This window comes from Cucurbita pepo, chromosome 2, assembly GCF_057944985.1.
Source record: "Cucurbita pepo subsp. pepo isolate OVF chromosome 2, ASM5794498v1, whole genome shotgun sequence".
Lineage (NCBI taxonomy): Eukaryota > Viridiplantae > Streptophyta > Magnoliopsida > Cucurbitales > Cucurbitaceae > Cucurbita > Cucurbita pepo.
Window position 1 is genome coordinate 10,857,678 of NC_141799.1, and position 24,274 is coordinate 10,881,951.

Here is a 24,274-nt window from a genome sequence, read left to right on the forward strand (position 1 = left end):
AGAGAGTAAAGTTATGACTCTTATGTGTAGTCAGTCAAGGTTAACACGAGAGTGGTACACTGAGGAAGACGGTGTATTGTCTAAAAAAGTGCATAATAACTTAGCCAAATTTGTGATTGGGTTTAGAGAGAAAAAAGCTTAACCTATTCCGTCTATTTTTGTTCGTTTTTCTTTTAATAGGGTTTTACTTAAATTTATAACGTGAAAGCTATTAAAAGGAATATTTGTGAGTGTATAAATATGTGAACCCTCTCTCCGAATTAATTGAGCAAAACAGACAGAAAAATCAAAATAAAAAATGGCATCTTCTAGTTTTCTTGCAGTCTTTAGGATTGTCCTTTTAGTACTGTTCTTCAATGGGATGGTGCCCATGCATGCGGCTTCCCAAGACGACATCGTTTCCACCATCTGCAAGAAAACTAGAAACCCTTCTTTTTGCTTTAACGTGTTGAAATCTGCTGGCACCAGAGACCTAAAAGGGCTGGCCACCTTCACCCTCAACCTCGCCCACGACAAGGTTGCTCAAACTCGTGCCCTTGCCCAGTCCCTGGCGTCCAAGGCAGCCGATCCCAAGCTTAAGGAGCGATATGCCACCTGTGCTGAACAGTACGACGATGCCGCCGACGACATCGAGGATGTGAAGAACGACCTGAGGGAAGGTGACTACAATGGCGTCAACATTAAGGCGTCTGCAGCCATGACGGAGGCCGGCGACTGTCTGGACAGCTTCACGCAGCCGCCGAAGGACCCATCGGCGCTGTCTGGCAACGGGAAGACTGTGGAAGATATTTGTAGTATCATCTTGGTTATAGCCAATCTTCTCCTTGGGCGTGCCTAATTCATTTTTCTTCAACCTTTCTTCATTTTATCGTACATGTACTTGGAATGCCATGAATCAATAATATGTCTGTTTTGAATCCTATAAATTTGGACATCTACTCCTTCACATTTTAATAATCTAACTAATCTAGGGTCACTCTATAACTCTTAGTGCTCTCCAATTTTAAAGGTCACAGGGTCTAGTTCGTGAGTCAATAGCGACACATAATTTCATGTTAATCAGTTATAGGCCTCCTCGGCCCACAATGAAGCTAAAGAAACTAGTTTGAATCAAAGTGAGTGTGGAGGGAGAGTTGCCCAATTTTTTCAAAAGCTTACTAGATTTCATTTTCTTTTCTTCTCAAATTTTCATTATTCATAACTTTTTTGGTTAGGTTGGTTTGTTTTGATCTTTTTGGATTCGAGTCCGTTTGGGTTGGTTTCAAGTTTATAGGCACAAAAACTAGGTCTGGTTTCAAGTTTATAGGCACAAAAACTGGGTCATGAATCGACCCAATTTCATTAAAAAAAGGCTAGCGGAAGGCCGAACGTTTCCTGTCCCAACGACCCTCCCTCTAATCATAACCTTTTCAAGCCCAACGGAAGGAAGAAAACCCTCATTTATTGCAGGAAGGAGCATGTCACAACATCACTGACATGAAGTAGATTGTGACCTCCACACAAGACAGAACGGGGGTGACCCTCAAGTGACATCTATCCGACCACATGAGTCCCAAGATTATAGATTGTGACCTCCACACAAGACAGGCAAGGGGCGACCCTCAAATGACATCCACAAGACAGACAAGGGGCGACCCTCAAATGACATCTATCCGACCACATGAGTCCCAAGATTGAGAAGTGTCATCGAGAGGAGGACCAAGATTGAGAAGTGCGAGAGGAGGACCAAGATTGAGAAGTGTCATGATGCGAGAGGAGGACAGTGCATCATCCAATACACCAAGAATGTGCACTGAAGCTAAGACATCATCCAATATCATCCAATACACCAAGAATGTGCACTGAAGCTAAGGCATCATCCAATACACCAAGAATGTGCATTGAAGCTAAGGCATACAAGGCATCATCCAATACACCAAGAATGTGCATTGAAGCTAAGGCATACAAGGCATCATCCAATACACCAAGAATGTGCATTGAAGTTAAGTCATACGCTAAGTTCGAGAGAGAGATGACACGAGTGTCAAAGACAAGCTCGAAAAACAATACACCAAGAATGTGCATTGAAGCTAAGGCATACAAGGCATCATCCAATACACCAAGAATGTGCATTGAAGCTAAGGCATACAAGGCATCATCCAATACACCAAGAATGTGCATTGAAGTTAAGTCATACGCTAAGTTCGAGAGAGAGACGACACGAGTGTCAAAGACAAGCTCGAAAAAGGTCGAGGGCTCCAAACAATAACTTCAAAAGTCAAGATTTCGATATGAATTTTTACATGTGGCCTGTTTTAATTAACGTGGTTGAGATCTCATGTTTATATTAGTGTTAGTGATAAAAAAAAAAAATCATTTTTTTTTTTTTTTTTTTTTGTAAATCGGTTTTGATATTTATTTAAGAAATTAAATATAGAGAGTTATTTAATTTTTCGTGAAGTGAGACAAATTTTTTTGTGAGAACTTTTTAAATTGAAGTACCCGTAAATTTATGAGATGGAAAAATATTTTTTTTTCCAACATGTACAACATTTTTCACTATCTTGCATATGTATATATTTTTTTCCAATTGGGTAGTATATGTACTATAGGTAGGGTTGCTAAATTGATGACTTTTATTTTAGTATATCTTGATGCTATAATATATTGCTTCAGTCTCTGTCATGAAATTGTGTATAGTATATTGCTTCTGTCTCTGTCATGAAATTGTGTATGATGGTCATAGTTCTCTTAGCTGATACAGGGTTAATTCATGTCTTGTACATAAGACCTTACTCTTCCATCTCTCCCACTATGTTTTGAAGTAAGGGGGCTTCCATGTAAGAGTTTTCAATGCTTTCAATTGGCGATGTTTCAACTAAAGTCATCTCATATTCAGCTAATGAATTCACCAAATTTAACGTGGAAGGCATAAAGAGTGGCTCTTAGTGAGCATTCAGACACTCGATAGGTCCTTCTTACATATAAAGAAGAACGAGGATGTTAAGGATTATTGGGAGGAGTAGTCCCACATTGGCTAATTAAAGGGATGATCATGGGTTTAGAGGTAAGAAACACCATCTTCATTGGTGTGAGACTTGGTAGGGAAACAAAAAGCAAAGTCAGGAGAGTTTATGCTAAAATTCGACAATGTCAATAGAGTCCTAAGTGTTGAATAAAGAAGTTGTGAGCCATTTGAAAGTGTAGTCAAAGTGGTCAAATTGGCTTAAGTGTCGAGCAAAGGGGGAAGGGACCTCAGAGGAGGCTCTATGGTGTATTCCTCCATGTGGGCAATAGAGTCCGTCGAGCTACCCTCACACTCATGCCACCGATTCATATGACTTTATTTGACCCACGGTCCCAATCGTGGGCATCAATTCTTGGATGGGTATCTCATCTAGGTAGCCAGCTAACTATCAATCTTATCAACTTTTGTGACATTCTCACTCATACAAGATTCCAAAAATCAAAGATCGTCAAAGACTTCTCATCCACATATGCATGGATAAACTGAGCGGCTGAACTAGATTCTAGAGAACATGTTGAGGACATTGTGTTATAGACTTTGCTGGTTGTTGGGATGAACACTTGTACTTAATGGAGTTTGCTTATAATAATAGCTACATGTGACGGTGTAGATTGCCCCCTTAGAGACTCTTTACGAGTGTAGGTGTCAAACTTCTATCTTCTAGGAAGAGGTAGGTGAGCAACAACTTCTAGGGTCGGAGTTGGTTTAGATTATTAATGCAGCAGTGCAAAAAATCAGATAAAGAATACTGAAGGCACGAAGCGGGCAAAAGCACTACGAAGGCACTCGTAGGAAGGAATTTGAGTTTGTTACTCGTGATCATGTCTTTTTCAAAGTTGCACCTATGATACGTGTGTTGAAATTTGGGAAGAAAGGACAAGTTGAAGACAAGATTTGTAGGTCTCTTTGAGATCTTAGAGAATATAGGACTAGTGGCATACAATTTAGCACTACCACTTACATTTGTCACCGTGCATAACGTGTTCCATATGTTTATACCGTAGAAGTATACCCCAGACTCTTCATACGTTATCGAACATGAGTCACTTTTCTTTAGAGAGGATTCTTCATATGGGAGAAGTCGATAAAGATACTAGTTAGAGATGTGAAGTTGGTGCATAACAAGCAGATTGTCTTGGTCATGGTCTTATGATGGAACCATCGGAATGATGAAGCCGGTTAGAAAAGAGAGGATGAAAAACACAAAGAAGAAAACAGAAAGAGAAAAGAAGAGGTTAGGATTTTGGAAAGAAAGTTAAAAGAAAACAATATTCCACCACTAGATTCCATGGCTTGGAGTCATTTTTTACCAAGCTTTCTTCATGAAAATTTCTCAGAACGTATTGGTCTAATGATCTAGACTTTTGAATCACCAGAATGTGTTAAGAAAAATACGATAAAACAATTTTGAAAATTTAAAAGATAAAATCAAATATATTTATTATTTTGGAAGGATTGTTTGAATATTAATATAAAATCGGGGACCAAGGTAGGAGATACCAAACAAACTATAGCCAAGATACCAAAAGAACTGACTCTCTAGAATGACCTTCCTTTGTGGTCGCATAACTCCCGAATGCTTCCCACGTCAACCAATCAGCTAACCACTTGAGAAAAAAAAGTAATATCTGGTGAGCATAAAAATATACTATTAATCAAATTATAAGATAAAATATACTACTAACAACTCCCAAAAACAAAGAAAAAATATTAACGGATATCTAACATATGCTCCATAACTAATTATTAAAACATATTCTCCAAATATCATATCTTAATACTCCCCTCAAGTTGGAGAGTGTAGGTCAATCACACCCAACTTGTTCTTCAAAAGATCAAACTGATGTCTTCCCAAATCTTTAGTGAAAACATCTGCCAATTGCATTTTAGTCGAAACATAAAACGGTTTGATGATTCCAGCTTGTAACTTTTCTCGAACTATATGGCAATCTATTTCAATGTGTTCCGTACGTTCGTGAAAGACTGGATTGACTGCTGTATGTAATGCTGCTTGATTATCACAATATAATAATGCTGGTTCGGACGGTGGAACATTCAAGTCTTGAAGAATGCATCTTAACCAAGTTAACTCTAAACAAGTATTTGTCATAGCTCGATACTAGCCTTCTGCGGATGATCTGGACACATTAGTTAAGACTTCCAATAAATAATTGAATTTTCGAGGAAAATGCAGCACCCAGAAATAGACCGTCTGGAGTTCGACAACCACCCCAGTCATAATCGCAATATGCTTGTAATCTTAAATTGTTTTCATATGGTAGTAGGAGTCCTTGACGAGGAGTACCTTTGATGTATCTCAGAACCTGAAGAGCTGTCTACCAATGTGGTTTTCTTGGTTCATGCATAAATTGACTAAGCATACGAACTGAATAAACTATGTCAGGCCTAGTAACGACCAAATATATTAATCTGCCAATCAACCGTCCGTCTGTATTTACTTTCATCATCCAACACCTCCCCTTGAGCAAAGTACGCCTTGACGAGGAGTACTTTTGGAGTCTTGGTTCTTTTTTACTATGCCTTCAAGGAGGCTCGACTCCTTTTCTTTTGGAGTTTTTTGTTCGACATTTGAGGATTTACCAATCTATTGGTACGACCAAGTTTAGGGCATGGCTCTGGTATCATTGTGGGGAGGTGGATTAAATCTAAGCGCGCTCATGGAGGTGGAAGGACATGCACCGACCCTACGTTAATTGAAGGAAAATCGATGAGGCAACATTTTGCGAGACTTGAAGGTGTGCTTTTGGAGGACACATGCCACACCAAGAAAAAATAAGAAAATACTAATGCCTTACGTCGCCTGGACTCGAAGCCAAGAACACTCAGTGACGTGAGTGGGGTGGGTGTCAAGTAGTGAAATTGTTTTTGGGAGTTTAAGTTAAATTATTCTTAAATTGAGCGCCAATAGCGACTGGCCGTGGTATTTGCACGTGAGCCCGTTGCGAGTGGAATCATGCCTAGAAGCCTTTCCAGCCACGCATGGGGCGCGTGAAGGTGTGTGGAAGGTGATCTTTTGACTATTTTACACCCATACTAATCCTAAAATGACTTGAATTATGACCATCTAGTGAAATTTTTGAAGATTTACAGAATCGAAAATGACATACCAGAAGAGTGAGCTGTCTTTCTACTCAACATATCGGCCACTATGTTAGCTTTACATGGGTGATAAAGGATCTTTGTATCATAATCCTTCACAAACTCCAACTATCTCCTTCGTCCCATGTTCAACTCTTTCTACCTGAATAAGATACTTGAGGCTCTTATGGTTTTACTACCTGTACCTTTTCACCATACAAGTAAGGTCACCATATTTTTAACGTGAACACCACAGTTGCTAACTCCAAATCGAGGGTTAGGTAGTTACGCTCATATTTCTTAAGCTATTAGGAGCCATATACAATCACTTCTCCATTAACACCAACACGCAGCCCCAATCCTTTTCTCGAGGCATCGTTGTACACCATGCTTGAACAATAAAATAGTGCTAGCATTAGCGCATACATCAAAAACTCCTTAAATATTATCCTCACATCTGTTACGTCAAAACACACAATCATGGCAAGGACTACTTTTCGTGATGCCAACAAAAAATATTGGCAAAACAAATATTTGTCGACGTATTAGCACTATCCATGTACTATATATTCTTTAGGTTATTTATTAAATATTATCCTCTCCATGAAAACTATGGTTCAATATTACATTAATAACCTTGATTTTTTTTTTTTGTAAAATAAATATTATTAATTTAAGCCGAAGAGAACGGTTATAATCTTACTAACAAGAGAGTAAAGTTATGACTCTTATGTGTAGTCAGTCAAGGTTAACACGAGAGTGGCACACCGAGGAGGACGGTGTATTGTCTAAAAAAAGTGCATAATAACTTAGCCAAGTTTGTGATTGGGTTTAGAGAGAAAAAAGCTTAACTAATTCCGTCTATTTTTGTTCGTTTTTCTTTTAATAGGGTTTTACTTAAAATTCTAAAGTGAAAGCTATTAAAAGGAATATTTGTGAGTGTATAAATATGTGAACCCTCCCTACGAATTAATTGAGCAAAACAGATAGAAAAATCGAAATAAAAAATGGCATCTTCTAGTTTTCTTGCGGTCTTTAGGATTGTCCTTTTAGTACTGTTCTTCAATGGGATGGTGCCCATGCATGCGGCTTCCCAAGACGACATCGTTTCCACCATCTGCAAGAAAACTAGAAACCCTTCTTTTTGCTTTAACGTGTTGAAATCTGCTGGCACCAGAGACCTAAAAGGGCTGGCCACCTTCACCCTCAACCTCGCCCACGACAAGGTTGCTCAAACTCGTGCCCTCGCCCAGTCCCTGGCGTCCAAGGCAGCCGATCCCAAACTTAAGGAGCGATATGCCACCTGTGCTGAACAGTACGACGATGCCGCCGACGACATCGAGGATGGGAAGAACGACCTGAGGGAAGGTGACTACAATGGCGTCAACATTAAGGCGTCTGCAGCCATGACGGAGGCCGGCGACTGTCTGGACAGCTTCACGCAGCCGCCGAAGGACCCATCGGCGCTGTCTGGCAACGGGAAGACTGTGGAAGATATTTGTAGTATCATCTTGGTTATAGCCAATCTTCTCCTTGGGCGTGCCTAATTCATTTTTCTTCAACCTTTCTTCATTTTATCGTACATGTACTTGGAATGCCATGAATCAATAATATGTCTGTTTTGAATCCTATAAATTTGGACATACTCCTTCACATTTTAATAATGTAACTAATCTAGGGTCACTCTATAACTCTTAGTGTTCTCCAATTTTAAAGGTCACAGGTTCTAATTCGTGAGTCAATAGCGACACATAATTTCATGTTAATGAGTTATAGGCCTCCTCGGCCCACAATGAAGCTAAAGAAACTAGTTTGAATCAAAGTGAGTGTGGAGGGAGAGTTGCCCAAATTTTTCAAAAGCTTACTAGATTTCTTTTTTTTTTTTCTTCTCAAATTTTCATTATTCATAACTTTTTTGGTTAGGTTGGATTGTTTTGATCTTTTTGGATTCGAGTCTGTTTGGGTTGGTTTCAAGTTTATAGTCACAAAAACTAGGTCTGGTTTCAAGTTTATAGGCACAAAAACTAGGTCATGAACTGACCCAATTTCATTAAAAAAAGGCTCCTGTCCCAACGACCGGAAGAAAACCCTCATTTATTGCTGGAAGGAGCATGTCACAACATCACTGACATGAAGTAGATTGTGACCTCCACACAAGACAGACAAGGGGTGAACCGGGGTGACCCACACAAGACAGACAAGGGGTGAACCGGGGTGACCCACACAAGACAGACAAGGGGTGAACCGGGGTGACCCTCAAGTGACATCTATCCGACCACATGAGTCCCAAGATTATAGATTGTGACCTCCACACAAGACAGGCAAGGGGCGACCCTCAAATGACATCCACAAGACAGACAAGGGGCGACCCTCAAATGACATCTATCCGACCACATGAGTCCCAAGATTGAGAAGTGTCATGATGCGAGAGGAGGACTGTGCATCATCCAATACACCAAGAATGTGCACTGAAGCTAAGGCATCATCCAATACACCAAGAATGTGCACTGAAGCTAAGGCATCATCCAATACACCAAGAATGTGCACTGAAGCTAAGGCATCATCCAATACACCAAGAATGTGCACTGAAGCTAAGGCATCATCCAATACACCAAGAATGTGCACTGAAGCTAAGGCATCATCCAATACACCAAGAATGTGCACTGAAGCTAAGGCATCATCCAATACACCAAGAATGTGCATTGAAGCTAAGGCATACAAGGCATCATCCAATACACCAAGAATGTGCATTGAAGTTAAGTCATATGCTAAGTTAAGAGAGAGAAGACACGAGTGTCAAAGACAAGCTCGAAAAAGGTGAGTACTCCAAACAATAACTTCAAAAGTCAAGATTTTGATATGAATTTTTACATGTGGCCTGTTTTAATTAGCGTGGTTGAGATCTCATGTTTATATTAGTGTTAGTGATAAAAAAAAAAAAAAAAAAAAAAAAAAATCATTTTTTTTTTTTTTTTTTTTTTTGTAAATCGTTTTTGATATTTATTTAAGAAATTAAATATAGAGAGCTATTTAATTTTTCGTGAAGTGAGATAAATTTTTTTGTGAAAACTTTCTAAATTGAAGTACCCGTACATTTATGAGATGGAAAAATATTTTTTTTTTCCAACATGTAAACATTTTTCACTATCTTGCATATGTATATATTTTTTTTCAATTGGGTAGTATATGTACTATAGGTAGGGTTGCTAAATTGATGACTTTTGTTTTAGTATATCTTGATGCTATAGTATATTGCTTCAGAAATTGTGTATGATGGTCATAGTTCTCTTAGCTGATAGAGGGTTAATTCATGTCTTGTACATAAGACCTTACTCTTCCATCTCTCCCACTATGTTTTGAAGTAAGGGGGCTTCCATGTAAGAGTTTTCAATGCTTTCAATTGGCGATGTTTCAACTAAAGTCATCTCATATTCAGCTAATGAATTCACCAAATTGAACGTGGAAGGCATAAAGAGTGGCTCTTTGTGAGCATTCAGACACTCGATAGGTCCCTCTTACATATAAAGCAGAACGAGGATGTTAAGGATTATTGGGAGGAGTAGTCCCACATTGGCTAATTAAAGGGATGATCATGGGTTTAGAGGTAAGAAACACCATCTTCATTGGTGTGAGACTTGGTAGGGAAACAAAAAGCAAAGTCAGGAGAGTTTATGCTAAAAGTGGACAATGTCAATAGAATCCTAAGTGTTGAATAAAGAAGTTGTGAGCCATTTGAAAGTGTAGTCAAAGTGGTCAAATTGGCTTAAGTGTCGAGCAAAGGGTGAAGGGGACCTTAGAGGAGGCTCTATGGTGTATTCCTCCATGTGGGCAATAGAGTCCGTCGAGCTACCCTCACACTCATGCCACCGGTTCATATGACTTTATTTGACCCACGGTCTCAATCGTGGGCATCAATTCTTGGATGTGTATCTCATCTAGGTAGCCAGCTAACTATCAATCTTATCAACTTTTGTGACATTCTCACTCATACAAGATTCCAAAAATCAAAGATTGTCAAAGACTTCTCATCCACATATGCATGGATAAACTGAGCGGTTGAACTAGATTCTAGAGGACATGTTGAGGACATTGTGTTATAGACTTTGCTGGTTGTTGGGATGAACACTTGTACTTAATGGAGTCTGCTTATAATAATAGCTACATGTGACTGTGTAGATTGCCCCCTTAGAGACTCTTTACGAGTGTAGGTGTCAAACTTCTATCTTCGAGGAAGAGGTAGGTGAGCAAAAACTTCTAGGGTCGGAGTTGGTTTAGATTATTAATGCAGCAGTGCAAAAAATCAGATAAAGAATACTGAAGGCACGAAGCGGGCAAAAGCACTACGAAGACACTCGTAGGAAGGAACTTGAGTTTGTTACTCGTGATCATGTCTTTTTCAAAGTTGCACCTATGATACGGGTGTTGAAATTTGGGAAGAAGGGCAAGTTGAAGACAAGATTTGTAGGTCTCTTTGAGATCTTAGAGAATGTAGGACTAGTGGCATACAAATTAGCACTACCACTTACATTTGTCACCGTGGATAACGTGTTCCATATGTTTATACCGTAGAAGTATACCCCAGACTCTTCATACTTTATCAAACATGAGTCACTTTTCTTTAGAGATGATTCTTCATATGGGAGAAGTCGATGAAGATACTAGTTAGAGATGTGAAGCTGGTGCATAACAAGCAGATTGTCTTGGTCATGGTCTTATGATGGAACCATGGGAATGATGAAGCCGGTTAGAAAAGAGAGGATGAAAAACACAAAGAAGAAAAAAGAAAGAGAAAAGAAGAGGTTAGGATTTTGGAAAGAAAGTTAAAAGAAAACAATATTCCACCACTAGATTCCATGGCTTGGAGTCATTTTTTTACCAAGCTTTCTTCATGAAAATTTCTCAGAATGTATTGGTCTAATGATCTAGACTTTTGAATCACCAGAATGTGTTAAGAAAAATACGATAAAACAATTTTGAAAATTTAAAAGATAAAATCAAATATATTTATTATTTTGGAAGGATTGTTTGAATATTAATATAAAATCGGGGACCAAGGTAGGAGATACCAAACAAACTATAGCCAAGATACCAAAAGAACTGACTCTCTAGAATGACCTTCCTTTGTGGTCACATAACTCCCGAATGCTTCCCACGTCAACCAATCAGCTAATCACTTGAGAAAAAAAAGTAATATCTGGTGAGCATAAAAATAGTTGGTAAGTAGCCTACCCGTAGGCTTTTAGACATCCATGACCTAGTAAGTTACTATGAGCTTTAATTTGGCTCTAGGAAATTCAGGAAGTTCATGCATAAGCTCGTACACCTAATGCTCCTAAACCTATCTAAGCTTCTGGATGGTCTAGAAGTTCCTAAGTCAGTTTTCGTGTGTATTACAAACCCAATAAAGGTTTGGAGGTTGTTCACCTAACCTAGTGTCGCACAATCACCTGAACGACCTAACTAAGCTTTGCGGTAAACCAACTTGTTTGATCTTCTTATTTAGCCGCTTATATTGATTAGGAAGTGAATCACTGGTATCCTAAGTTGAAGAGGAGCAACATGAACAAACATGCTGACTTGAACGACGATATGGCATCGTGAGACCTGAATATCATTTGTGAAAGCTTAGCTAGCAACCCCTCCACAAGACCATAACATCACACTGAAGTGGGGGAGCAACCTCGTGTGTTGACTAACTACCGAGTTTACCCGTGTGGTCCATAGCACTTGTGACGAGTTTATGGAACAAAGACCTTGTTCAGAGATCCCTGACTATTGCTACACCCGATAAGGCACTAGAGAAATTGAGACAAGCTTGACATCACTGAGTTGTACTACAAGAAATTAGAAGTGGTATGGACTTTGGTGATATCTTCACGACTACTAATAGACATGGTAAGCTACAACAATTTGTGGGTGTGTGAGTATGATTGATCTTGCTCCCACTTCCGCTACTACAATTTGTATTAGAGCATTTTGGTTGTGGCATTAGGGTACCACAATTAGTATCAACAGAGCCAAGTTTGGACATTTGTGGTATTGTGAAAGACTTAACCTCATCGACCACCAGACGTGCTCAAACTCAGCATCAATTGTCGAAGATAAGTTTCTTATTGCAAGCTTGCTTATTTGTTTTTCAGAATTTGTTTTTGGAAATCATACTTTCAAGAATGGTGAATATCTCCATCCATTCAAATTTTGTTGGTTTTGGTTGCTTAATTTAATCTTCAGCTTGCTTAACTTGATATAAAAACGATTTTCTTGCATGGAGATTTGGAAGAAGAAATATATACGACACAGTGAGTTGGTTTTCGAGTAGTGTAGATTGAAGAAATCTTTGTATAGGCTGAAACAATCTCCTCGTCAATGGTATATGAATTTTGATCACTTCATGGTGGAGCATAAGTACACTCACATTGTATGCTAGTGTTGCTTTGATTCATGTATGAGAATTATATTGCTATGTTTATATAAAAATTTGTCTAACATTGTTTTAAGACGTGGAGTCATTGTCATTTTGTATTTGACGCGAGGCAATTGGGAAGAACTTTGTAACAGAGAATTTGTAGTGTGAGAGTGTTAGATACACTTGTAAACACTTTGGTTAGTGATTAGCTATCACCCGTGGATGTAGGGAAATTTCTTACTTCCGAACCATGTAAATCTTTGTTTCTCTTTGTTTAACTTATATTTGTGGGTGTGTGAGTACGATCGATCTTGCCTCCGCTTTCGTCACAACAATTGATACCAAAGAATTTTGGTTGTGGCATTTTTACGAATGGTTTACAATCTTGATAATTCTTAAAAATAATATAAGGGTAGACTTAATGAATCACAATCCACCCCCTTTTGGGGCAAGCGTCCTCGTTGGCACGGAGAGGTTTCCGTACCCTTATAAGAAATGTTTGGTTTCCCTCTCCAACCGATGCGAGATCTCACAATCCACCTCATTGGTACGGAGAGGTTTCCACAAGAAATTCTTGGTTCCCATCTCCAACCGATGTGGGATGTCACAATCCACCTTGATGGTGCAGAGAGATTTCTACACCCTTATAACGAATGTTTGATTCTCCTCTCCAACCAATGTAGGATCTCACACTCCACCCCCCTCGGGACCCTGCGTTCTCGCTGACATAGAGGAGTTTTCACACCCTTATAAGGAATGTATGGTTCCCCTTCCCAACCGATGTGGGATCTCACAAAACACCCCCTCAGGGGCCCAACATCCTCGCTGGCACACTGCCCGGTTTGTGACTCTGATACCATTCGTAACAACCCAAACCCACAACTAGCAGATATTTTCTGCTTTAACCTGTTACGTATCAGCGTCAGCCTCATGGTTTTAAAACGCGTCTGTTAAGGAGAGGTTTCCACAGCTTTATAAGGAATGTTTCATTCTACTCTCCTCTCCAACCGATGTAGAATCTCACAGCTAAACACCAAACTTTATCCATATACCATAAACCCATTAGATTATTTCTTGAACATGATCCACTTATTTGTAACCTACATATTGTTCGAAATTACATTAATAACCTTAGATTTATCATATAATAAATAGTGTTAAATTCCATATAAAATAATCAAAATAATGTTACGGGTGTACATGGGTCGGGTCGGGTTGGGTTGAGAGAATTTTTTGGAACAACCCAAAAGTTCGGGTTGGTTGGATTAGTAACCCAACCTAAGCCGAAAATTTTGACAACCTAGCCCTTTATTGGATTCAGGTCGTTCCATTTGTTAAAAAAAAAAAAGTAAAAAGAAAAAATTAGTTAATTATCTATAAGTTACGGACATATAATTAATTATCTATATTCAAAATATATAATCATTCAACAAAATACTTATATCAATAGTACATACATATTAAACTTTTAAAAACTCCGACCTGCCGGATTTGAACCGGCGACCTAAGGATGAGACTTTGGGATTCTTCAACCACTACAGTCCTCCGCTCTTCCAACTGAGCTAAGGTCGGACTTGTATAAAAATCATATACCATAATATAAACAAAATCGAAAAAATTAATATACAAAAAAAAAAAAAAAAAACTAAAGTAATAAAAATATCGAAGCAGCCACCGGTACGAAATTCAAAAATTCCAACATCATTTTGGTCGTGGCATTTATACAACATTTGGAACCTCCCATTGAAATTTTTTGCTTTCATAAAGAACTTGATTTGTATTGGGTTTTACAATTTGAAACCCACTTAGATCCAAACATATGATTTCTTAAGGTGCCTTCAATGTGTTTGAATACATATGCGTAGGTGCCAAATTCTCATACATATGATAATACAAGAGCTTTAATCCATTCTTGAAGAATTTGTGCAAGAACCAAGGTAGGAAGGTGAAGTTAGATAGGTTGTAGCTCGCCCTAAGAATTTGTTCAAGAACCTGGTTTGACACACACATAGGCTTTGGGCCATGTGTCGGGGCGCTTGTCCTTCAAGACATGCTTTGTGTTGGATGAACACAACTCTCCACAATGGTATGATATTGTCCACTTTGAGCATAAGCTCTCATGGTTTTTCTTTGGGCTTCCCCAAAAGGCCTCAAACCAATGGAGATAGTATTCCTTGATTATAAACCCAGGATCATTCCCTAAATTAGCCGATGTGAGACTTTTATCCAACACCTCCCCTCGAACAAAGTACGCCTCCCCTTAATCGAACCTCGACTCCTTTTTCTTTTGGAGTCCTTTGTTCGACATTGAGGATTCTATTGACATATCTAAGTTTAAGGCATGACTCTGATACTATGTTAGAATGAACACGACTCTCCAGAATGGTATGATATTGTCCACTTTGAGCATAAGCTCTCATGGTTTTACTTTGGACTTCCCCAAGAGGCCTCAAACCAATGAAGATAGTATTCCTTGATAATAAACTCATGATCACTCCCTAAATTAGGGGACGTGGGACTTTCATCCAACGCTTTGCACCTATAGGACTCGTTGCTTCACTATGGATGTTCAATATATAATATGACTGGATTTGTTCTGCCATATACTTGGAGATTACTAGATATATAGTAGGCATACACATAATAATCCTATGCCACATAGCATTAAGCTCTAAGAACCACGGCCGAAGGGGCAACCAATGTCAATGTCGACGAGGAAATTAGAGAATCTTATAGTAATATTTTTCCAACTCAACCTCAAACAATTAAACCATTTTTTAACCATACTTCTCTTCGGTTCTTGAACTTCTCGATAGGAACAATCCACCTCCACAATGATATGATATTATTCATTTTGAGTATCAGCTCTTCGGACTTTCTTTTGGTCTTTTTTTTTTTTTTTTTTTAAATAGTGTTTCTCAAATATACTCATGATCTTTCCTTTAATGAGCTAATGTTAGACGCTAACAATTTTCAACACTTCTGCCTTATTATATTATGTTGAAGGTGAGAACATCCTATGTAGCACGAATACGTCGTAAATTGCCTCGACATGCCTTTGACAAGATCAACTTTGCAAGCCCCTCAACCCGGTCTCTACTTACGTGGACTCGAATTACGAAAATCAACCACCATCTCCACCTGAGCTATTGTTCTTCCTTCCACTTCTTGTACCATGAACTTGCCTCTACTCATTTTTGTTCTTATCTAACCATGTTTTGCAATTGTCATCCCAACATCATCTTTCACTTCAAATCTCGGTGTCTCATTGAAGCTTACCAATGCTGCTTTAGACCTTGAATTAATAATCCTAAACAAAAAAAAAATAAATTTTAAATTAATAAATTCAAAATACAATGAACAATTAGCTGGAATAGATCAGTTGGTTAGAGCGTGTGGTTGTTAACCACAAGGTCGGAGGTTCAAGCCCTCCTTCTAGCGATATCTTTTGTTACTTTTTATGTTTTTAAACTCTCTAATTATTTTTTTCTCTCTTATCTTCTTTTTCTTGTTTGAATGCATAAACAACCGGCAATAAAGACTCTTTTCATAGATCTCAGTTACATGCAATCTGAAAGAGGAGAATTGAACTTGGCTTCCGTTACGTCATTAGTTGGGATTCTTTCTTCATCGACTCTACCAATGGCTTCATAGCTTCATAGGTAAGATGATTAAAACCTCTAATTTTTTTTTTCGTCATGTATGTGAATGAGTTAAGTTTGACTGATCGTCCATTGCACCCACATTGAGACAAAAGGAAGAGTTGCGAGATCCCATATTGATTGGGGAGGAGAACGAAACACCCTTTATCATGTGAAAACCTCTCCCTAACAGACGCGTTTTAAAAATCTTGAGAGGAAGCCAGAGAGAGAAAATCTAAAGAGGGCAATATATGCTAGGGACGGATCTAGGCTGTTACAGTTAATAAGTTGGTTCAAGGTGAAACCAATAAATAGCTAACCATTTAATTTGAGAGTTAAATGAATCATAATCACAGTCATGAATTGGATAAGCCTCGTCATAGTGAGCTTAATTGAACAACAAGTTGCTATATTAGATATACTAGACAATAAATTGGAAGGTTTATGTGACTAAGCTTTCTCACTCATTGCCATTGGAATACAATTATAGAAGGAAATACAAAAGACACAAAATAGGAAGATGAGCTAACATTTCATAATGACCCGTGTGACCAAACAACTCTCAAATGCTCCCTACCTCAATTCCAACCTACAAACACCTGAAAAAAAAGAAGGAAAATGGGTAAATATAAAAAAAACTCGATAAGCAATCTACTCGTAGGCTCTTATGGCATCCTCATCCTGGTAGGTATCCATGGATTTTTCTCCGGGCTCTAATAAGTTTAATCCTGGTCTCTACTGCTATTTGAGCATCTGAGGTGCTTCGAAGTTTTATGTGGTTCTCTAGTTACTCATGAACTTACTCTGGGTTCGAGGAAGTGGTCTCCTAATTCTGGTGTTGTGAGTTTACGGGGCGATAAATTTCATCTTTAGGGTAAAAAAAACTTTTATGTTCTTATATTTATATAGCTTGCTATGCTCTTGCAGTGAATGTCCAACGCCTTGGATTGAGGTGCTACTTCATAAAGTTTTGATTGGGCAGTAAGGTGTCTTCTAGTCTAAACCTCATTTATGGGAGGTTAGTTGGCAGACCATCCCACAGGACCATAAAGTCACCAGAGTCTGGGGGAAGCGACCCTTGTGTGCCGGCCAACTATTGGATTAACCTACATGATCCCATGCACCCATCTCAAGAATAGTTTTACATCTAAGTGGTCTTGTTCAAGAGACATTTGACAATTTCCACAAAGTTGGGACACCTAATTGCATACTCTTGCTGACCTATACTTGGCTCGATAGGACAGTATCGAATTAAAAACTCGACGGTATGGGTACTGGAGTGGAAACGGTAGCGGAGACCCTATTAACACCATACATATTGCTAACAACTTGAAAAAGTTACCTTTGTCATATGAACCAAGAGACATCAATCATACAATATGCTTTCTTTCTTTCAATGGTTTTTTTTTTTTCTTATTGGCACAATCTAACCAATTTACCAACAAGAAAATTGATTTAGAAGATCTTAAAGAAGAATAAAGTGTTGATAAGATCCAAATGTAACACTTTAAAGAACATAAAAAAAATGTATATATATATATTTTTGTGATAGAATATGAACATTCTACACAAACTGAGACAAAAAAATAATAAGAGAATTAAAAGAGATAAGGGCAATGCAAATGATAAGATAAGGAATCAACTACAAGGGGAATAAGATTCGGATTACCTTGTTAATCGAATATCTCAAGGCAAGAACACTTGATTGAGATTCGAATCACTCCACAAGTAAGATCGATCATGTCTAGCTTGAATGACTCTTGTTGATCAAATATCTCAAACACTTATTTGAGATTCGAATCACTCCACAAGCAAGATTTATCATGTCAAGCTTGAATGATTCTACATGCAACCTAAACTACAAAAAATTGCAAAGAAACTTAGTCATTGGCTAAAGAAAAGTACAAATGCTTCTTTTACTACATTTTCCAAGTCTGCCTTACAAATACAACATACATGGCTTTATATAGCCTCAAAATGAAACTACTAAAGGCATTACAAGAGTTGTAACATTCATATTTAATGGCTATAATTAACCATTATTTTATTGTAACCAAGTAAATTAAAAGTCCTAAAATACATTAATGAAATACAATAACTCTCAATTGTAATCCACCCAAAATTTATAATATGAAACTTCATTCTTCTTCAATGTGGCGTGAATTGAAATATCTTTTGATAATTTCAACAATATTTTCAACATATCTTTTGATAATTGAAATATCTTTTGATAATTTCAACATCTTCAGTGAAGCATATTGTATGATTGATGTCTCTTGGTTCATATCACTTTGTTATTCTTAGATATTGTGGAAGCCTACTGGGTTCTTAAGGGCATCTAGACAATTTAAATCTTGTCTCTCGTTTTCAAGATGTTTAGGACTAACTCATCGAGTTATTCCATTCTCTGAGTGCACACAGGTTTAGACCTTGATTACTTTTACTATGTTACATGATTAGAAGGGGTACTTTTGACAAAATATGCTAGATGACATAATATAGTACACCAAGAAATGCTTCATTTGCCAATAGGGCAAAGTTAAAAAGGCCAAGATCTCAGAACTCCTCGAACCCTTGCTGGTGCCGACAAGACCTTGGGAGAGTGTATCACTAACCTTCATCACACACTCAAAGGTTGGCAAACATGAAGTCAGGTCATCGTCGATTGATTCTCGAAATATGTCGCGTTCAAACTCACGCCCAAGATATGTTCAGTCGAATTGGCTGACCAACTATTCTTCAAACATATTTATCAAGACATTTTGGATGAATTAATTCGAGTTCTTGAAGGCAACTTCGAATATCTCATTGAGTTACCATCTCCAGACTGATGGATAGACCGAACGATTCAATTGTTTGTTGGAAGAATATTTGCGACACTTCGTTTAGGCATGTAAAAACAAATTAGATGCAACACTAGATGTGGTCCAATTTTCTTTATTTGCCAAAGTAGTTCCTCGACCGGGAGAAATCCCTTTGAAATTGTGAGCCGAAGGCAACCATCCCTATGCCATATCATTAACCACCCATACGCAGGGAAGAATCCTCAAGCCCAAAACTTCAAAAATGGAAGAAGGAAGTACTGTCCCGTCACATTTCAGGTAAAAGACTAAGTTCTCATCAAGTTGATTCTAGAATAGATCAATTTCTGCAGCACAAAGGACTAGAGGCTTGTCTAAAAATACGAAGAACCGGGTGAAGTTCTCAAGAAAATTGGAGTTACATCTTATAGGGTGGCATTCCCCACGTGGATGAAAATCTATATCGTAATTCATGTGAGCAATCTAAAGTCTTACCTCAACAATATCCAGAGCAGCCGCAATATCATTGCAAAACCTAGAATAGACCTCAAACAAAGAAGTCAAGGTAATCCTAGCTAAGAAAGTTAGGAAAGTTAGAAGGTCTGTACAGAATGTTCGAGAATTATTTGACAAATGGAAGAACCTCCCTACAGAGGAAACAAACTGAGAACGTGCCAAAAATCTGGACTCTGTCATGACCCACATTGTAGATTTTGAACTTCGTTAGTTGACAAGGACGTCAACCAATTAGGCGGGCGAGGATCTCATGGTCATGTTTGTCCAAGACATATTACCCATTGCCGCATGCTCCTGACATGCCAAAGCCTTTCTACTTGCTTTCATGTTGTGTTACTTTCTTATTACATTTTATGTTGTATGACCATTCGACGAAATCATGTTTACTTCTTTCAGACCGCCTTAAAATGTACCATACCGGGACAAAGTAATCGTTAAACCTCTCTGGACCAAGTATTGTAATCGTTCTTAACTTTCACAATGCTTTCTTTCAACTCGCTTTCAATGATTTTTCTCGTCCACATTTACTAAAACCTTTTCTCTCAAAACGTGGCTCGAGGCTCGACATAAATAAGTGATATTCGATAATAACAATGATCTAATAAGACATTCAAATCATTACAACAAAAATAACTTAATAAAAACATTTTAAACTATACGAGTTCAATTAATAAAAGTAAAACATATATAAATTTCACTGAACAGTTAACGCATACGTCTCTGTTGTACCTTCTGTATGCACGATAAAATCCCCATTGAAACAACACCAATGCCAAGAGTAAGCGGCAGAACAGCGGTGACTCGGGGCATCATCGGCTCCGGCGTCAAAGCTTTTACCGACGACACATAAGACGAGAGCATGCCGCTTAATGCGAAGAACAAAGTGAAGTACAGAGAGTTCCTGGAAACTGATGGTGTGTTGGCAGGCAACTCATTCAATAGCGCTATAAATTGCAACATTGAAACTATCATGCACACTGTTACGCCAACGATGAAATTGGTGAACTCAGCTGGGAATTTTGTGGCCATTATCGATGTCCCTGCTACATAACTTAGGGACACACAAAATTTTGTCACAAAAAAAATTAGGTTTCCATAGGGTTAAGAATGAGAAATAGAATTGGGATCGAAAGTATGATCTTAGTGATTACAAACGTTTAAATACAATATAAACTATCAACTAATACAATGAAAATATAGGATACAAACTATCAACTAATACAACTGCTAAATTTTGTAAATAAGATAAAATATACTATTAATCAAATCATAAGATAAAATATACTACTAACAACTCCCAAAAACAAAGAAAAAATATTAACGGATATCTAACATATGCTCCATAATTAATTATTAAAACATATTCTCCAAATATCATATCTTAATACTCCCCTCAAGTTGGAGAGTGTATGTCAATCATACCCAACTTGTCCTTCAAAAGATCAAACTGATGTCTTCCCAAATCTTTAGTGAAAACATCTGCCAATTGCATTTTAGTCGAAACATAACACGGTTTGATGATTCCAGCTTGTAACTTTTCTCGAACTATATGGCAATCTATTTCAATGTGTTCCGTACGTTCGTGAAAGACTGGATTGACTGCTGTATGTAATGCTGCTTGATTATCACAATATAATAATGCTGGTTCGGACGGTGGAACATTCAAGTCTTGAAGAATGCATCTTAACCAAGTTAACTCTAAACAAGTATTTGTCATAGCTCGATACTAGCCTTCTGCGGATGATCTGGACACATTAGTTAAGACTTCCAATAAATAATTGAATTTCCGAGGAAAATGCAGAACCCAGAAATAGACCGTCTGGAGTTCGACAACCACCCCAGTCATAATCGCTATATGCTTGTAATCTTAAATTGTTTTCAGATGGTAGTAGGAGTCCTTGACGAGGAGTACCTTTGATGTATCTCAGAACCCGAAGAGCTGCCTCCCAATGTGGTTTTCTTGGTTCATGCATAAATTGACTAAGCATACGAACTGAATAAACTATGTCAGGCCTAGTAACGGCCAAATATATTAATCTGCCAATCAACCGTCCGTCTGTATTTACTTTCATCATCCAACACCTCCCCTCGAGCAAAGTACGCCTCCCCTTAATCGAGGCTCGACTTCTTTTTCTTTTGGAGTCTTGGTTCTTTTTTACTATGCCTTCAAGGAGGCTCGGCTCCTTTTCTTTTGGAGTTCTTTGTTCGACATTTGAGGATTTACCAATCTATTGGTACGACCAAGTTTAGGGCATGGCTCTGGTACCATTGTGGGGAGGTGGATTAAATCTAAGCGCGCTCATGGAGGTGGAAGGACATGCGCCGACCCTACGTTAATTGAAGGAAACGATGAGTCAACATTTTGCGAGACTTGAAGGTGTGCTTTTGTAGGACACATGCCACACCAAGAAAAAATAAGAAAATACTAATGCCTTACGTCGCCTGGACTCGAAGCCAAGAACACTCAGTGTCGTGAGTGGGGTGGGTGTCAAGTAGTGAAATTGTTTTTGGGAGTTTAAGTTAAATTATTCTTAAATTGAGCGCCAATAGCGACTGGCCGTGGTATTTGCACGTGAGCCCGTTGCAAGTGGAATCATGCCTAGAAGCCTTTCCAGCCACGCATGGGGCGCGTGAAGGTGTGTGGAAGGTGATCTTTTGACTATTTTACACCCATACTAATCCTAAAATGACTTGAATTATGACCATCTAGTGAAATTTTTGAAGATTTAGAGAACCGAAAATGACATACCAGAAGAGTGAGCTGTCTTTCTACTCAACATATCGGCCACTATGTTAGCTTTACATGGGTGATAAAGGATCTTTGTATCATAATCCTTCACAAACTCCAACTATCTCCTTCGTCCCATGTTCAACTCTTTCTACCTGAATAAGATACTTGAGGCTCTTATGGTTTTACTACCTGTACCTTTTCACCATACAAGTAATGTCACCATATTTTTAACGTGAACACCACAGTTGCTAACTCCAAATCGAGGGTTAGGTAGTTACGCTCATATTTCTTAAGCTATTAGGAGCCATATACAATCACTTCTCCATTAACACCAACACGCAGCCCCAATCCTTTTCTCGAGGCATCGTTGTACAGCATGCTTGAACCATAAAATAGTGCTAGCATTAGCGCATACATCAAAAACTCCTTAAATATTATCCTCAAATCCGTTACGTCAAAACACACAATCATGGCAAGGACTAGCTTTCGTGATGCCAACAAAAAATATTGGCAAAACATTTGTCGACGTATTAGCACTATCCATGTACTATATATTCTTTAGGTTATTTATTAAATATTATCCTCTCAATGAAAACTATGGTTCAATATTACATTAATAACCTTGATTTTTTTTTTTGTAACATAAATATTATTAATTTAAGCCGAAGAGAACGGTTATAATCTTACTAACAAGAGAGTAAAGTTATGACTCTTATGTGTAGTCAGTCAAGGTTAACACGAGAGTGGCACACGGAGGAAGACGGTGTATTGTCTAAAAAAGTGCATAATAACTTAGCCAAGTTTGTGATTGGGTTTAGAGAGAAAAAAGCTTAACTTATTCGGTCTATTTTTGTTCGGTTTTCTTTTAATAGGGTTTTACTTAAAATTCTAAAGTGAAAGCTATTAAAAGGAATATTTGTGAGTGTATAAATATGTGAACCCAACCTACGAATTAATTGAGCAAAACAGACAGAAAAATCGAAATAAAAAATGGCATCTTCTAGTTTTCTTGCAGTCTTTAGGATTGTCCTTTTAGTACTGTTCTTTAATGGGATGGTGCCCATGCATGCGGCTTCCCAAGACGACATCGTTTCCACCATCTGCAAGAAAACTAGAAACCCTTCTTTTTGCTTTAACGTGTTGAAATCTGCTGGCACCACAGACCTAAAAGGGCTGGCCACCTTCACCCTCAACCTCGCCCACGACAAGGTTGCTCAAACTCGTGCCCTCGCCCTGTCCCTGGCGTCCAAGGCAGCCGATCCCAAGCTTAAGGAGCGATATGCCACCTGTGCTGAACAGTACGACGATGCCGCCGACGACATCGAGGATGGGAAGAACGACCTGAGGGAAGGTGACTACAATGGCGTCAACATTAAGGCGTCTGCAGCCATGACGGAGGCCGACGACTGTCTGGACAGCTTCACGCAGCCGCCGAAGGACCCATCGGCGCTGTCTGGCAACGGGAAGACTGTGGAAGATATTTGTAGTATCATCTTGGTTATAGCCAATCTTCTCCTTGGGCGTGCCTAATTCATTTTTCTTCAACCTTTCTTCATTTTATCGTATATGTACTTGGAATGCCATGAATCAATAATATGTCTGTTTTGAATCCTATAAATTTGAACATGACTCCTTCACATTTTAATAATCTGACTAATCTAGGGTCACTCTATAACTCTTAGTGCTCTCCAATTTTAAAGGTAACAGGTTCTAGTTCGTGAGTCAATAGCGGCACATAATTTCATGTTAATGAGTTATAGGCCTCCTCTGCCCACAATGAAGCTAAAGAAACTAGTTTGAATCAAAGTGAGTGTGGAGGGAGAGTTGCCCAAATTTTTCAAAAGCTTACTAGATTTCTTTTTATTATCAAATTTTCATTATTCATAACTTTTTTGGTTAGGTTGGTTTGTTTTGATCTTTTTGGATTCGAGTCGTTTGGGTTGGTTTCAAGTTTATAGGTACAAAAACTAGGTGATGAACCGACCCAATTTCATTAAAAAAAAGGTTAAAAAAGGCTAGCGGGAGGCCGAACGTTTCCTGTCCCAACGACCCTCCCTCTAATCATAAGCTTTT

At 38.4% G+C, this 24,274-nt stretch overlaps 1 protein-coding gene, 2 non-coding genes and 2 pseudogenes across 3 annotated transcripts; 4 read left to right on the forward strand and 1 right to left on the reverse strand.

Moving 5' to 3' along the window:
- Positions 1-259: 259 nt before the first annotated feature.
- LOC147793647 (pectinesterase inhibitor pseudogene) lies at positions 260-926 on the forward strand (annotated as a pseudogene).
- A 6,202-nt stretch (positions 927-7,128) lies between these two features.
- Positions 7,129-7,741, forward strand: LOC147793648 (pectinesterase inhibitor-like). Its single transcript, XM_087121764.1, has one exon. It carries the CDS (start codon positions 7,177-7,179, stop codon positions 7,651-7,653), a length of 477 nt encoding a protein of 158 aa, XP_086977890.1. The 5' UTR covers positions 7,129-7,176; the 3' UTR covers positions 7,654-7,741.
- Positions 7,742-13,988: 6,247 nt separating this feature from the next.
- On the reverse strand, positions 13,989-14,084 carry TRNAY-GUA (transfer RNA tyrosine (anticodon GUA)). Its single transcript has 2 exons — positions 14,048-14,084; positions 13,989-14,024 (listed from the first exon to the last, which is right to left on the reverse strand). It is a non-coding gene; the product is annotated as a tRNA-Tyr (tRNA).
- Positions 14,085-15,879: 1,795 nt separating this feature from the next.
- On the forward strand, positions 15,880-15,953 carry TRNAN-GUU (transfer RNA asparagine (anticodon GUU)). Its single transcript has one exon. It is a non-coding gene; the product is annotated as a tRNA-Asn (tRNA).
- Positions 15,954-23,165: 7,212 nt separating this feature from the next.
- Positions 23,166-23,819, forward strand: LOC147793651 (pectinesterase inhibitor pseudogene; annotated as a pseudogene).
- The last annotated feature ends 455 nt before the right edge of the window (positions 23,820-24,274 follow it).